This window comes from Glycine soja, chromosome 13 (genome assembly GCF_004193775.1).
Source record: "Glycine soja cultivar W05 chromosome 13, ASM419377v2, whole genome shotgun sequence".
In the NCBI taxonomy this organism is placed as follows: domain Eukaryota; kingdom Viridiplantae; phylum Streptophyta; class Magnoliopsida; order Fabales; family Fabaceae; genus Glycine; species Glycine soja.
In genome coordinates this window covers 25,336,484-25,350,358 of record NC_041014.1, presented here as the reverse complement: position 1 = coordinate 25,350,358, position 13,875 = coordinate 25,336,484, and the positions used below count along the sequence as shown (strand labels likewise).

At 33.8% G+C, this 13,875-nt stretch overlaps 2 protein-coding genes and 1 long non-coding RNA gene across 4 annotated transcripts; 2 read left to right on the top strand and 1 right to left on the bottom strand.

Annotated features, from left to right (window-relative positions):
- Positions 1 to 342: 342 nt before the first annotated feature.
- On the top strand, positions 343 to 4,808 carry LOC114381167 (cytokinin riboside 5'-monophosphate phosphoribohydrolase LOG3). Of its 2 annotated transcripts, none has more exons than XM_028340355.1 (7): positions 343 to 718; positions 1,528 to 1,625; positions 1,794 to 1,824; positions 2,422 to 2,521; positions 3,819 to 3,889; positions 4,142 to 4,285; positions 4,383 to 4,521. In XM_028340355.1, exons 1-7 carry the CDS (start codon positions 599 to 601, stop codon positions 4,386 to 4,388), a joined length of 570 nt encoding a protein of 189 aa, XP_028196156.1. In that variant the 5' UTR covers positions 343 to 598; the 3' UTR covers positions 4,389 to 4,521. The 2 variants fall into 2 exon arrangements, with proteins under 2 accessions (XP_028196156.1, XP_028196155.1); XM_028340354.1 differs by having other exon boundaries at positions 347 to 718; positions 4,423 to 4,808.
- Positions 4,809 to 5,481: 673 nt separating this feature from the next.
- LOC114381168 lies at positions 5,482 to 6,578 on the top strand. Its single transcript, XR_003659967.1, has 2 exons — positions 5,482 to 5,741; positions 6,172 to 6,578. It is a non-coding gene; the product is annotated as an uncharacterized LOC114381168 (long non-coding RNA).
- Positions 6,579 to 10,976: 4,398 nt separating this feature from the next.
- On the bottom strand, positions 10,977 to 13,045 carry LOC114381731 (BTB/POZ domain-containing protein At5g03250-like). Its single transcript, XM_028340955.1, has 2 exons — positions 11,840 to 13,045; positions 10,977 to 11,387 (listed from the first exon to the last, which is right to left on the bottom strand). Exons 1-2 carry the CDS (start codon positions 12,860 to 12,862, stop codon positions 10,977 to 10,979), a joined length of 1,434 nt encoding a protein of 477 aa, XP_028196756.1. The 5' UTR covers positions 12,863 to 13,045.
- Between the last annotated feature and the right edge of the window lie 830 nt (positions 13,046 to 13,875).

The following is a 13,875-nucleotide window of genomic DNA, read 5'->3' as shown; positions in this document are numbered from 1 at the left end:
ATTAAGTATTGATATTGTAAATAAAGAATTTAAATGATAATTTATGATTGAATAAAGATAGAAACATTAAACTCTTAGTAATTAAGGTTGTTTAGGAATCCAATTGAGGTCCAATATAGGTGATGTTTTAGGGGGGAAAAAACGTGATGATTACACTAGACGTAATGTTGTTTGTTATTGGAAGAATGTTGTGACAATGTTGATTAGGCAGAACAGAAAAGAAGGGCCGTAGGTTGGGACCGCGCGTGCTACCAAGGCACCACTCACGTGCGACCCCCAATGGTGTCATGGTGTGTGGTGCTGTTCTCTATTCTCTATATATACAAACCCCATTCACAAATATAACAAAGAGTGGTGGTGAAGCAAATAGCGAGTGAGTGTAGTTGAATGAATGTTATGTTGATGATGACACATGGATGGATGATTAGGATTTTCTTCAACCAAAGGGAAGGTAGCAGCAAATAGAAAAGGCACCTCAGAATCGTGAAAGCATTGCTTGCAGTACATAAGCACTAACAACCCAGTGTGTGGATATATCTATTACATATAAACTAGGTAGCGTAGTTCTATTATTACTAAAACTTGTTACATCAAGCCAATGGAGACACACGCTGAGATAAGGGTGTCAAAGTTCAAGAGGGTTTGTGTCTTCTGTGGGAGTAGCCCTGGCAAAAAGAGAAGCTACCAAGATGCTGCCATTGAACTTGGCAATGAATTGGTATACACACACACACACACACACACCTTCCATTATGCTTTTATTCTTTTCTTTCTTTCCCCATTTTTTGGTCCTTTTTTCTGTTTTTGGAATAAAGGGTATGTAGCCTTTCTGTTTTATTGGGGGTTTTAATATTGTTTTTTTGGTGCCATGCTTTTCTTAATACAATATACATGAGCTGAATTAATGGATTAGGTGGAAATGATTAAACTTTATCATGTATGACGTCTTGAACGGTCTGGTTCCTTTGTGAATTTCAGTCGGAAAAGTTTGCTTTGTTCATAACGTGTTTGAATGTTGTAACTTGTTCACGGCCTTCGAAAAAATTGATATTCACATTGATTTTCTTGAAACTATGTTTCTTTTTCTCTTGGTTGAGTTCGTGTCTAGCGTCTATTTGATGCAAATTATGAAGTTTTTTTCTTTCTTTTTCGTCATTACTCACAAACAAAAAGGCCAAAATCATTCTGAGAAAGTGTCACTCAATAGCGTGCCCAATTTTTGTTCTCATGTTTATGGATACCTATGGTGCCTTTCAGCTTTCTGAACTTAAGAACATAAAAAAGTATCCATTTTTTTTTTTTTTGTGAAGCTCAGTCGCTCTGAACTGAACACTTGGCACAAACTTTGCAAGTGCTTGCTGCTGATTGAGCTTTGGGGAATAACTTCCAGTGCCCTTTTCCTTTTCCAAATGGATCATCATTTTTGTTTTTGTGTTTTTGGCATCATTTTATCATGTACTCTCTTATTTGCTTCTGTTACTCTAGTCTTTCTAGGTTGTTTAATGTTGTTATTAATGGTATCTGAAGGTCTCAAGGAACATTGATCTGGTCTATGGAGGAGGAAGCATTGGTTTAATGGGTTTGGTTTCCCAAGCTGTTCATGATGGTGGTCGGCATGTCATAGGGTATCACTCTTTTCCTCACCCCTTTTTTTCTTTTTGGTAAAGTTTTCTCTTTCTCTATTTTCTCCCAAGGATTTTGGGGGAAAGGAGGATCACGAAATCAGAGCCAATTATGCTTGTGTCGGTCTCTTTCTCCATTGACACTATTTGTCATGTTATTGTCTCTTGCAGAGTTATTCCCAAGACACTCATGCCTCGAGAGGTATGTCTGCTTCAGCCAGCAGAAAAAGCTTCTAGTTTTTTTTTTTTATCTTCTCTGATAAAATTTTGCAAGTTGTCTCTCTCTTTTTTTTACTTGTTTCTCTTCATCAAAGATCGAGCTCTGAGTTTTGATTTTGTTGTTTCTCCATTTTCCCCATTGCTTCTATATTCTATTTCCCACTGGTTATAATTCCTTCCTTGTTCTGTAGCTTCTTTGTTTTCAGTTAAGCCTTCACTACCTCCTGGTTCATATATGCTTTTTGCCAATTTCAAAGTCTAGTGTATCACAGCCTTGTTGTTAAAGGTTTAGGTAATCTGGTTTATATGTGTTTTTCTTTTGGAAATGAGATCTTTATAGGTTCAGCTCTTCGCTTTGCTGGTTTTCCTTCATTGGCTAGAACTTTTCTTTTTCTATTTTGGTTTTGTTTTTTAGTTTCAATCTCTTGGATTATAAGTTATTGATGTCCGTATATAGCTAGCTAGGTGAAGCATGGGATAAACAACCCTTCAACCCTTATAATTGCTTAGCTTCTCCTTTTCTCTTTACTTTTTAATCTTATTTTCTGTTCCATCTCCTGTGCAATGGTTCCTTTTGCAGCTAACTGGTGAAACAGTGGGAGAAGTAAAGGCTGTAGCTGATATGCACCAAAGGAAGGCAGAGATGGCTAAGCATTCAGATGCCTTTATTGCCTTACCAGGTTAGCATGAACTGAGAAACTTGGTTGCATTAGAAAAAGTAGAAACATCAAAGGTGCTTGAAGCTTTCTAGTTTTATCATGTACCATTGACCCTATCTCAGTGTCTTGTTCTTTTGAGAATAATAGTTGAATATAATATTCCCATTGATCTCCCTGTGCTATTTTCTTATTCAGCATTCAACAAACTGGTTTTTCATTTTGTTAAACCTCTTTATCTAAAACATTATTAAAAGGTATACTTACCACGCCTAATCATGAATGTTGTTGATGTTGACTAGGCTTTAACGATTATGTACTTGTGAGTGTATGGTTTTGAAGTCTTAAGTAATAATGTGGATTATTCATCTACTATGAGTATGCAAAAGTGGACAGTGATTTTGTAGGTTTAAGGAGTATCAAATAAACCAGTGAGATTTTTATGCAATTAATTAAATTTGACAGTGCTGCAAAACCTGCTTGTGTAGTTTCTTCCGTAATTTTCACATACATCCATCCCAATGCTATGATGATTAGAGAGCGACCCTTCAGAAGTAGCTGATCCTGACCTTCTCTGAGCCCTTAGCATCTGTGGCTAAAATTTCAAAACTTCTGCGGCTCTGAGCAACTGTGGTTCTGGTCGAATACCATTTTTGCCTCTACTTTCCTTGGAACCATGACGTGTTTTTGTACCACACTTGCTGCATTTGATAGTGAAGGGAAAGTAAAGCAAAAGAAGAAGTATCACAAGATAACGTTTCCAACTAGCACCTGTACCTGACATGGCATAGTGCCTTACCCTTTTCTAAGACTTTTATTTTCTTAGTAGTTATCATTCTGAGAGTAGTAATTAAGTGCTGAAAATTAGATAGATAGAGGAGGCATGCAAAGACAAAGCTGTCAATCACTCTCCATCTTGGGATCCCTCGTATGAAAGTGGATTCCCCAAGTTCCAAGAGTAAAAAATTAGAGGGAGTGTGTGAAGACAAAACCAAATAGATGTCCTTAACGACCTCTCACTTCATGCTGTAACATCCATAGTGGCATTTTTTGACACAAACCAAAGGGTGGTACTAAATAGTAAACACTACTTACATTACATGCACCTCGATATGGAATAGTTAAATCCCAAACTTGTGGAGAAAAAGACAACACAAGACGGTTGAAATGAAACCAAACAGTGAAACATGGTTCTCATATTGTTGAAATAAATTACAGTTTCTCTTTCCACTGTTAGTGTTACCATCTAAATCATGGGGTTGCTTATCTTACGCTTTTCCATTAAATTATTGATAAACTAATGCAAGTTACCTACATGCAGGTGGTTATGGGACTCTAGAGGAGCTTCTTGAAGTCATAACCTGGGCTCAACTTGGGATCCATGACAAACCGGTAATTCACTTGTACCATTTTGTTGAGAACTTATATTATTAATTAATGGGTCTTGTTAAAGGGATAAAATATTTATTGTATAAATCATATGAGAGTGTAAAAAAGATTATGGACAGCGAAATTTTCTACCACCCAATAAAAACATTTTTATTTTAAGTTCCTTCATTGGTTAGCATTTGCCTTTTAGTTTATTCTGTGGAGTTTCCCTGTGATTTTTAGCCTAACTAGATTTTGACACTTCACAATTTGCAGGTGGGATTGGTAAATGTTGATGGATACTTCAATTCATTGCTATCATTTATTGACAAAGCTGTAGAGGAGGGATTTATTAGTCCTAATGCCCGCCACATTATTGTGTCAGCACCAACATCAAAAGAGTTAGTAAAGAAATTAGAGGTAATTTTCATAGGATGACATCCACCAACCAACACTAATTAGCATATTTCTATCATAAAAAGATTAATTGTTTATGTAACCACTTTTTTCTCTGCAGAATTAAGCACAAAGTGATATGTTTTATGTTTAACTCACAGGATTACGTTCCATGTCATGAAAGTGTTGCTTCTAAGTTGAGCTGGCAGATAGAGCAACAACTCACTTACCCTGAAGAGTATGACATCTCGAGGTAGCTGAATTTGCTTCACGGGCACGGAAGATGACACTAGGTAGAATTTTGGAGGTGGAAGAAGCTAGTGTGGAATATCAGTATTCTGTTTTTGTTTTTACTTAAAAAAAAAAAAAAAAATTTCTTTTGTAAAGTACTGGGATTGACCTGAATATGTTAAATTACTTTGTTCCCTTGTGAAACTGATTTCCTTTTAAGTTGTAAGTATTAGGGGCTTCTCAACTTATTACTCTACCTACCTCAACTAATTTTAATTTTGAATGATCTTTAATGTACTTTGACATTATATTCTAATGGCTTTATGGAAACCTCTAGTATGTTATTGGCCGAACATAGTAGCAAACACATAAAACCACTTAAATACATGACTTGATGGGATAGTGAACAGAGTCAACAAACTATATAGTCCAACTTAAATAAAGTGTTAGTAATAATTAAGAATGGGACCAATTATGTAACGTATATGTTCTTAAAGGAGCTGATTTAGAGTTAATTTAAGTCTTGGCGAGCTAAATAACATCTTTGGTTTAGATTCACTTCTAGCATAATTGATTAAAAAAATCATGGTAGGAGTGAAGCAACAAATAGTTGCTTCGGCTTTTTCATGTGTCAACATAATTTTATGAACCATAATCAATTTTCACTTGTTATCCAAACACACTAAAAGACAACATACGAGAAACTGACCCCACAAACAACCAATTCTTGAATGCAAGTGCAATGGCTGGTTGGGATCGCATTCCCTCACATAGTTGGACAAAGAGGCTGCAGTTTGTAAACTACTCACACCAAAATTTAACACCAATGTATAGGAAATGCTAAGGTAGATGCTGTTTACCACATCATACACATATGATATTTCAGCTTGTGGGGCCCTCAGTTTCCAAGCAAATGTGACATTGCCATGTGTTACAGAGGGGTATGTGGGGTTCAAAGTTCAAACTATGCGAGGGGCCATATGCACGAAGGCCTCAGTTAAGGGATCATGTGCCACATGCAGGGATCTGAGGACAATATGATAGCCATGGTTGGTCCATGTATCATCCATCACATTGCCAGTGGTTGAAAGAACTGCTTCGTACAGTTGGGTCTGTTTAGTTTGGAGATAATTCCAGAAGCTTTGAGTGGTTGCATAGTCATCATATATGATGCGTTGGTTTGAAATATTGGCTGAAACATGGATGGCATGGTAAAGAGGGAACTGAAGGAAACACAGCTACCACTAAGGTAAGATTACAAGCCTTTGACAAATTCCTTTTAGAAATTCCTAGTACTTAGATACAGCTTTGTAGAGAAGATATTTTCATTGTGATATATGAAAGAGAAAAGATATGAGGTATTGACAAATTTATCCACAGGATAATGTTCCGATGCAGCACCCCTTTTTCTTCCTTTTAAACATTTTTCTCTAAAATTAAGAAGGAAAAAAGTGATCTAATACTAAACTTGATGAGGTAGAGCTCACATTGAACCTTTTCATTTAGAAGTAAAGTGTGAATATGAGAAAAAGAGAGGGTCAGAGGGAAATTGCTTTCTCCAAAAAGAGAGGGTCAGAGGGAAATTGCTTTCTCCAAACATCAGTCTACTTGTCTTGTAATTTAGAAATCAAGTATTGGCTAATGACTAAAGAATAAAAGGTATACTGTGTGTTATGCAGTGCTAGTTTTGGCAAACATTCACATCTTTGGACCACTAACCTGTGGAGCACCTTTCAAGGACTATTTTCATGTTAGGTAACATGGTTTGTATGTTATGGTTTGCATTCATTTTCTCAAGATAAAAGGACTGGCTGTGGCATAATAACATTGTCAAACTTTCATCCTAAATAGGACACTTCTTGATCAATGTTACAGTGTGATGGATAAGGAAGTTATCAACATCAAAGGTCTATCTTATCTACATGCTTCACCATATGAAGAAATTAAGAAGCTTGAATATGCAAATGCAAATTTCTAATTATGTCGGAATTATTCCTTCTTTTTGTATGTCATTTATCTCTTTTTGTTAACAGAAATCATAATCTTTATTTTTGTGATGAAAAGTCACTTATTGATTTGTGGTGAACTTCTTATTATAATGACACACAAAATTTTAAATGTATCAATTTCTCAATTTGTTCATCTATAAAACTTTTCTTTATAGGTGATAAAATGGGCTGAGTCAATGCGGATTGCGGATTATAATGGATTGGACCAAAAAGTAAGATTTAATTTGGGCCTAAATAATGAAGCCTAAGTCCAATAAAAGTCTAGTTTTACGGATTTTAATGGGTTTTTGTGGGCTTAGCTCACATTGGGTCATGATTGGATTGAGCTAAAAAAATCCACATCTAATTTGGGCTAAAAAATTTAAGTTCGACGTTACATTTCATCGGATTTATTTGGATCGACCCAACTAGTCCGACCTATTTTGCCACCTCTTTTATTTTGCCACCTCTTTCATTCACAAGGTACCCAACCCATTTTATACTATCATTTAATGGTCATATATAGCAACATAATTAATTTTTGTACCAAAATGGTCTAGCTCAGTTAGTTAAACAACTCATTATTATGACTTTGATTCCTACGTATAAAAAATTAACATTAACTTTTATAATAATTATTTTAAAATCATACTAAAGATAGTTTTTAATTAGTTAAATAATAGTGTAAAAATATTTATATTTTTAATTAATTAATATTCATAATATACAAAAATTAATCTCAAAGAAAAATTATTGTGGTACCTAATTTCAAATGCATTTTAAATTGGTGGATACAGAAGAACACGTGTTAAAAAAATTAACCCTTTAAATGGATTTAAGCATCACAAAGATTAATTTTTGACTTTTGATTAGGGGATATTTACACTCACTAAAAAAATATTGAATTATTGATATATGGAAAGATGAGGTGAGATGATTATTTTTTTAAAACCAATTTTAGAATTGAAATACAAATTAAAACTTTTTTAAAGGTAAATCCAAATTAAAACTTATGCTCATTGTGGCTGCATAATGTACGAGACATTAATTACTAATTAAATAATTAAATGAGTAAATAAAATTATAAAAATAGAAAACAAGCCATAAAAACAAGTTCAACAAAAATCATGTTCAAAACTTGAAATAGACATGCTTCATTTTAAAAAAAAATTCATTTATACAACTTCAAATAGAATGACACCGAAACATTCCTTTGGGTCGTTGAAGAAAACCAAATGAATGTCTTGGCAACCAAACAAGACAGGCGAAGCATTAACCCACATACCAAGAAACCATAGTCGGACATGTATTATTAGAATTATGATTCATACATAAAACTCTAAAAATGTCAAGTCTAGCGTTAAAAAGAAAAGTCACATTAAATAATTGTCTAAACCTCTTGTACGTTAATTAGTTGTTAAAGGATCATCGACTCAGATTGGTTGGGCTTGAAAAAAAATATTAAATCAATTGACTGAGCTTGGATTAATTTTCAATAAATTTTAGAGTTTAAACTTCAATACAAATCAAATTAATCTAGTTTGATTTAAATTGGTTTTGATCACATGGTCGAGTGATGAAAATATGTTATTAAGAGAATTAATAAAAGAACAAAAAATGAGGAGAAAAAGTTTCAATCAAGGTTTGATGTATTTAATTTTTTTTATTCATAAGAATTGAAGACAATATCAAAGAATTTACAATATCTTATACACCGTCTTAATCAACTGGAATTTGTTAATGAGTTTAAAATTTATCAATTCAAAAGTGACTCAAAGCCAAGTTTAGAGAATTTTTATTTAATTCAATCCAGTTTTTAATGTTTGATTTGGTCAAATAGGATAAGTTTATATATATATTTGACCCAATATTCATCCCTAATTTTTTTTTATCTATAAGAATTGAAGACAATGTCAAAGGTTTGATGTATTTAATTTTTTTATTTATAAGAATTGAAGACAATATCAAAGAATTTACAATAACTTACAACCTTTTCAACCAACTGAAATTTGTTAATCAGTATAAAGTTTATCAATTCAAAAGTGACTCAAACCCAAGTTTAGAGAATTTTTATCCAATTCAATTCACTTTTTAATGTTTGATTTGGTCAAATTGGACAAGTTTATATATCTATTTGACCCAATATCCACCCCTAATTATGCATGTAGAAAGAATGTAACCAATTAGTTATACTTTTAAGAAAACATATACCTCTTCATGCATAATGATAAGAAAACACAAAATCAAAAAAACATACAACACCAGAAAAAAAAAATCATTATTTTATCTAACATGATTTGGTCCCTCATGTCTATCTTCAAAACACCACACCTCATGTCTACATCTACAACAAAGAAACCTAATAAATCATCCCTTCACATGACCCTTTCTCTCACTTAGATATTTGATTGTTTTGTAAATGATAGGCATCAACTCTCCTACTATAGGTTTAGATAGCCTTGTTAGGAATCTGTCCATCTCTTGGGTCTTGTTCATATCCCCCCATGATGTTCTTGTTCTTTTTGAGTCTTATCATTTATAATATTTGCTGGTCATGTTGTGTCTGTATGGGGATTCTTGAGGTGCCAACCTAGTTTGGGATGTCATCAACCCTCATGCTGCAATCCCAATCTTTTGCTTAAAAAAAACTTAGGATATTTCTTCTCATATTAGGAATCTTTATTTATAGACCTAATGTCATAAACAAATATCTAATTTACAAATATTTTTTTTAAATATCTAAACAATATCCTAGAGATTTAAAATAAAAAATCTGAATTATTTTGCCAACAACATATATATACTACGTGAGTATTGGATGGTGACAATTCTCGACTTGTACCACCATTAGCTACCACTACTAGAACATGTCTCTTGACTTCCATGTTGCCAAGAAGACTTTTGACTCAAGAATTCCACACAAACTCACCACTAGCTTTCTTAAGCTTTAATACTTCTCTTCTTTGGTCATCAGGCCACAAGAACTACTTTGACACCCCTGGAAGCTGACAATTTTTGACTTTTACTACCATTAGCTATCACCATTGAAACGTGTCACTTGACTTCCTGGTCGTCAAGAAGACTTTTGACACAAGAATTTCACACAAACTCACCATCACTTTTTTCAAGCTTCAATACTCTTCTCTTCTTTGGTCATTAGGCCATAAGAACGACTATGATATCCATTGTTAAAAAAAAAATACACACCTCTTCAAACATAATGATGAGAAAACATACACAAAAAAAAATAACACTGTAAAAAAATAAAAAAAGATCACAACTTTTGCACCCCTCAAACTATCTAATGGAATGCTAATTTTATTCCCTCCAAATAATAGCAAGAAACCTTCATTGAAAGTAAACATTATTACAGTTAAACCTATCATAAGTTCATTTATGATAAGCTCAAATATCAAATAATCATTATAATTAAAATAACATTATATTTTTTCACATACAATATTATTAAATAATTCAAAATTAATCTAATATACTTTTATATTGTAAATAGAATATCTTTATATTAAAAGTAAAGGAGTCTCAGAGAAATTTTTATGTAATTGAGCGAGAAAATTTTAGAGAAAGTTTGTATCTATATTTTAATTCATAAAACTATATAATAATTAAATATTTTTATTTAAAATAATTAAATTAATTATGATCAATTCATATATATATATATATATATGTGTGTGTGTGTGTGTGTGTGTGTGTGTGTGTGTGTGTGTGTGTGTGTGTGTGTGTGTGTGTGTGTGTGTGTGTGTGTGTGTGTGTGTGTGTGTGTGTGTGTGTGTGTGTGTGTGTGTGTGTGTGTGTTAATGAAGGTAATTAAGATTATTTTAGGTTAAGATAACTTTATCTTTATAATAAAAGCTTCACTTCTCAGCAGTTAATAACTTTCTTTATAACTTGATATTCACAATTTCATACCTTTACTTTTCATTCCATTTACTCTTCTCAAATTCAGATAATTATCTCATGATTTACTTTCTAAAGGAACTTTAGGTTGAGGAATAAAGTCCATTCTTTAGTGAAATTGCTTGATCATTAGAATCATTGTTTTGCAGTCAATTGATTCATTCAAATACTAAGATGCTTCATTCAGCTGCCAACATTGCAAAAAATAACACAAACAATTGATGATTCTAGAACTTTCATTTACTAAGTTATTAGTCTATGATATTTATTTTGGTATTGAAGTCAAAACTCTGGTGCACAAGTAACGTTTCTGCACAATAAAATATTTATCACCCTTTTTTTGTAGTAATCTGTGATAGCTACGTATCATTTGATTGTTAACTCAAAAGTCATTACTGCATTCAATTAAAGGAAAAATAGAAGATGTAGTTGAATTTGAACATGATTTCCACACCTGAGCTATATAATGTTTAGTGAACCTTAACAATTTAGTGAATTGGTTTTCCATTCATATATAGTGGACACTAGTATGCTTATATTGCATTGCAACCATCTGGTTCTATTGGATTAATGAAACACTAGGAATTTTTTCTACAAAAGATTTTTGGGATAATGCTCCAACTTTTCTTTGTCTTAGATAGCTTCTGAATCTCACTCCTGATACATGAACATTCCTTCTCTAGCTCTGAGACAAGGTCCCTCAAGTTGCCAGCACCTTGTGTAGGGTCTAGTTGACCACTGCCATTATTCCTTGGAAGGTCAAGATTTCCAATGGGGTTTCCAGAGTTCTCAATATTCGCTGAAACATACAACCAGCTAGAGATTGATGTTCGGAGTCGAAGTTGTTCGAAAAAGAGGGCCTGCACAATCACCCGGAGTGGTAATCTTTCATTCTGTGCTGCATGAGTGCTTGCTTCCAATGAGAGTTTTTGGCAGTTAATGAGTCTACAAAATTGCTCCCTCTCTGAATCAATGAGCCAAGGATGTGCCTGTACTTGTCATAAATGTGTCACATTAGAATTATCAAATAAGACAAAAAAACAAAACAATATTGCTGACTTTGTACTCGATTGTGAGGTTTTGTTACTAACTTATATAAACTTATAATTCTTTTCATTATCTTTTCTTCTTTTCAACTAATAAACTTTGTTAGGTACTGAATCATCTTTCTCTTTTTCTAGTGAGCACTGAAAGATGCATATAAGTAGGTGGAAATCTTATCTTCTTGTTCTATTTAGCTGTGATTAAGAGAATGATAACTTTAAAATAATTAATTCTTAAATCTAAACCAGAATTGTCAAATTCTTCAGAAATTTTACTGTATCTTAGGGGTATTTTACGGCCTTCTTTTGATGAAAGCAATTATATGCCACAACATTTGGTTAACTAGAATGTAGAGATAGTAACTTTTGGGAAAGCTAGGCTTCCAGCATGGTCTTACCTTAAGGTACACATCTATTGCATGATATAAAGCATCATCCAGTGGCCTAGCATAATCTGGAATTGCAGAAGCAAGGGCCTGAAACTTAGGCAGCTTCAAGTTAACATCTACAGCCACTTCTGCAAGATATGCATCTATCAAATTTGCCACTATTGTCATAGGTGCAAGGGCATCAGTTCCAGCTATCAACGACCCCTCTTCAATTATGCATGGAGAAGTTGATGCAGTTGCAGCCTGGTATATAGACATAAAGTGATCAATGATCCTCTGAATGCAGTCTATGTCATAGAGAGTCTCAACCGAGTACCCCATATTTGGAATGAGAAGATCCACAAGTTCAGCTTGGTCAAGTTGTGATCCAATTCTTTTCTCCAAGTTTTCTATGCATGATGGACTTGCGTGTAATATGGTGGCTGCGCAGAGCAACCTAAGCAGATACTTGGAGGGTGTGACACCTTTCTTATTAGGAAGCAAGCCCATAATTTCTTCTAGCAATGCCCTTTGATCTGCTTCAGAAATCGAACTATTAGTGGTTGTACCTTGATTGACACTATTTTTATCATTGAAGCTTGCTTGCCTATTCATCATGGGGATAAACCTCCTAATATAATATATGAGGGATCCAACAACATTCTCAGGTTTCATACCCTTTGCTTCAATGGATAAAATAACTCTTTTATATAAGGGTAAGATTAGCGAAGACAAATCCTCGTACCACCAATCATCACCTGGATGTGGTGATTTATTCTCAGAAGAAATTCCATTCCATAAGGCAGGATCTTGAGCTGAGTACTTGGAGCAATCTTGTCCTTCCACATGTCTATTGGACATGTTTGGGTTAGAACATGCCTTGATGGCCAAGGAATCAATGCATCTTGAAACAATGTGTAACTCTTCTGCACAAGATTTAACTTCCTCACATGTTTGAAGAGCTTTTATAGTGTCTGACCAATTACTGAAAACTTCATTGAGAAATGCCTCAGTCCTTGCAATTAGATTCCCTTCACCATAATTTTCATTCATCTGTAGGTGCTCTGCTGCACATCTTAGACTAACCACATTTGATGCTGTGACTTCTATTTTGACACCGTAGCAAAACTTGGTCACAAGTTCAAAGGTTTTGTCTCCACCTGGCACGTCATCAAGTTGCAAAACACAGTTTGACCCATCCTCATTTGTGAAGTCAGCAATGAGTTTCTTCAGTAATCCACTTCTAGAAAGCAATGGGAACTGCATCATCAAAATCATAAATGCAGAAATAAACCAAGGTCCACCATGAGCTTGAATGCATAATTGAGGTTAGCACTTGTTAATAATAATAATGATAAAGTCCTAAACAGATGGTGCATACATCAAAAAATCATTTTCAACAGAAGCTCAATTCAAGCATGCACCTTGTGGAGAAAAAATGATGTTTCGCCTACTTTAACAGTAACATCACTTGGAAGTCCGGTTGTGCAATTCCTGGACATAAAAAAAATAAAAATTAAACCAGTGGCTCAATGTTAAAAAGCATTGACCATCACAAGAGTGTAAATGCTTCAGTTGGGAGGGGGGAATTCTGGCTATAAAGGCTGAATATACTACAATTCTATAAAGATAAGTTGTTTGATGCTTATTCTGTATTTTTTGAAATCATGTTTTACACAGTACCAAAGAACTTAACAGCATGGTAGAGAATGCCGGACCTTATATATCAGTCCTAGATTATAATGCAATGTCTTGAGAATTGAATCAATAGGAAATATTTTCCCAATTGTTTTGTTTCCCTTTTATCCAAGTAAATAGGATAGTATTATGCTTTTAGCACGAGATGCACCAATTTTAATTTCCTCTTTGTTGGGCATGAAGTTGTACCACACATGATGTTGTGATTTGGCGAGTATCTAGAACACCTGTGATTTGTGAAGAGACAATATCTACATGCTCAAGATTTATAAATTATAATTAATTAATTATAGGACATCACACATGAAAGATGAAACTGAAAAAACCTTTAGACCAAAGGATTAAAAAAACAAAAACATTATGATTCT

Bases quoted from the DNA above. Each gene is read 5' to 3' on its own strand.
- LOC114381167 (XM_028340354.1), top strand. From the start codon at position 599: ATGGAGACACACGCTGAGATAAGGGTGTCAAAGTTCAAGAGGGTTTGT. The intron at 1,825-2,421 runs GTATGTCTGCTT...TTCCTTTTGCAG, and splicing joins AGACACTCATGCCTCGAGAG to CTAACTGGTGAAACAGTGGG. The intron at 2,522-3,818 runs GTTAGCATGAAC...ACCTACATGCAG, and splicing joins TGCCTTTATTGCCTTACCAG to GTGGTTATGGGACTCTAGAG.
- LOC114381731 (XM_028340955.1), bottom strand. From the start codon at position 12,862: ATGAATGAAAATTATGGTGAAGGGAATCTAATTGCAAGGACTGAGGCA. The intron at 11,388-11,839 runs GTAAGACCATGC...TGACAAGTACAG, and splicing joins CAATAGATGTGTACCTTAAG to GCACATCCTTGGCTCATTGA.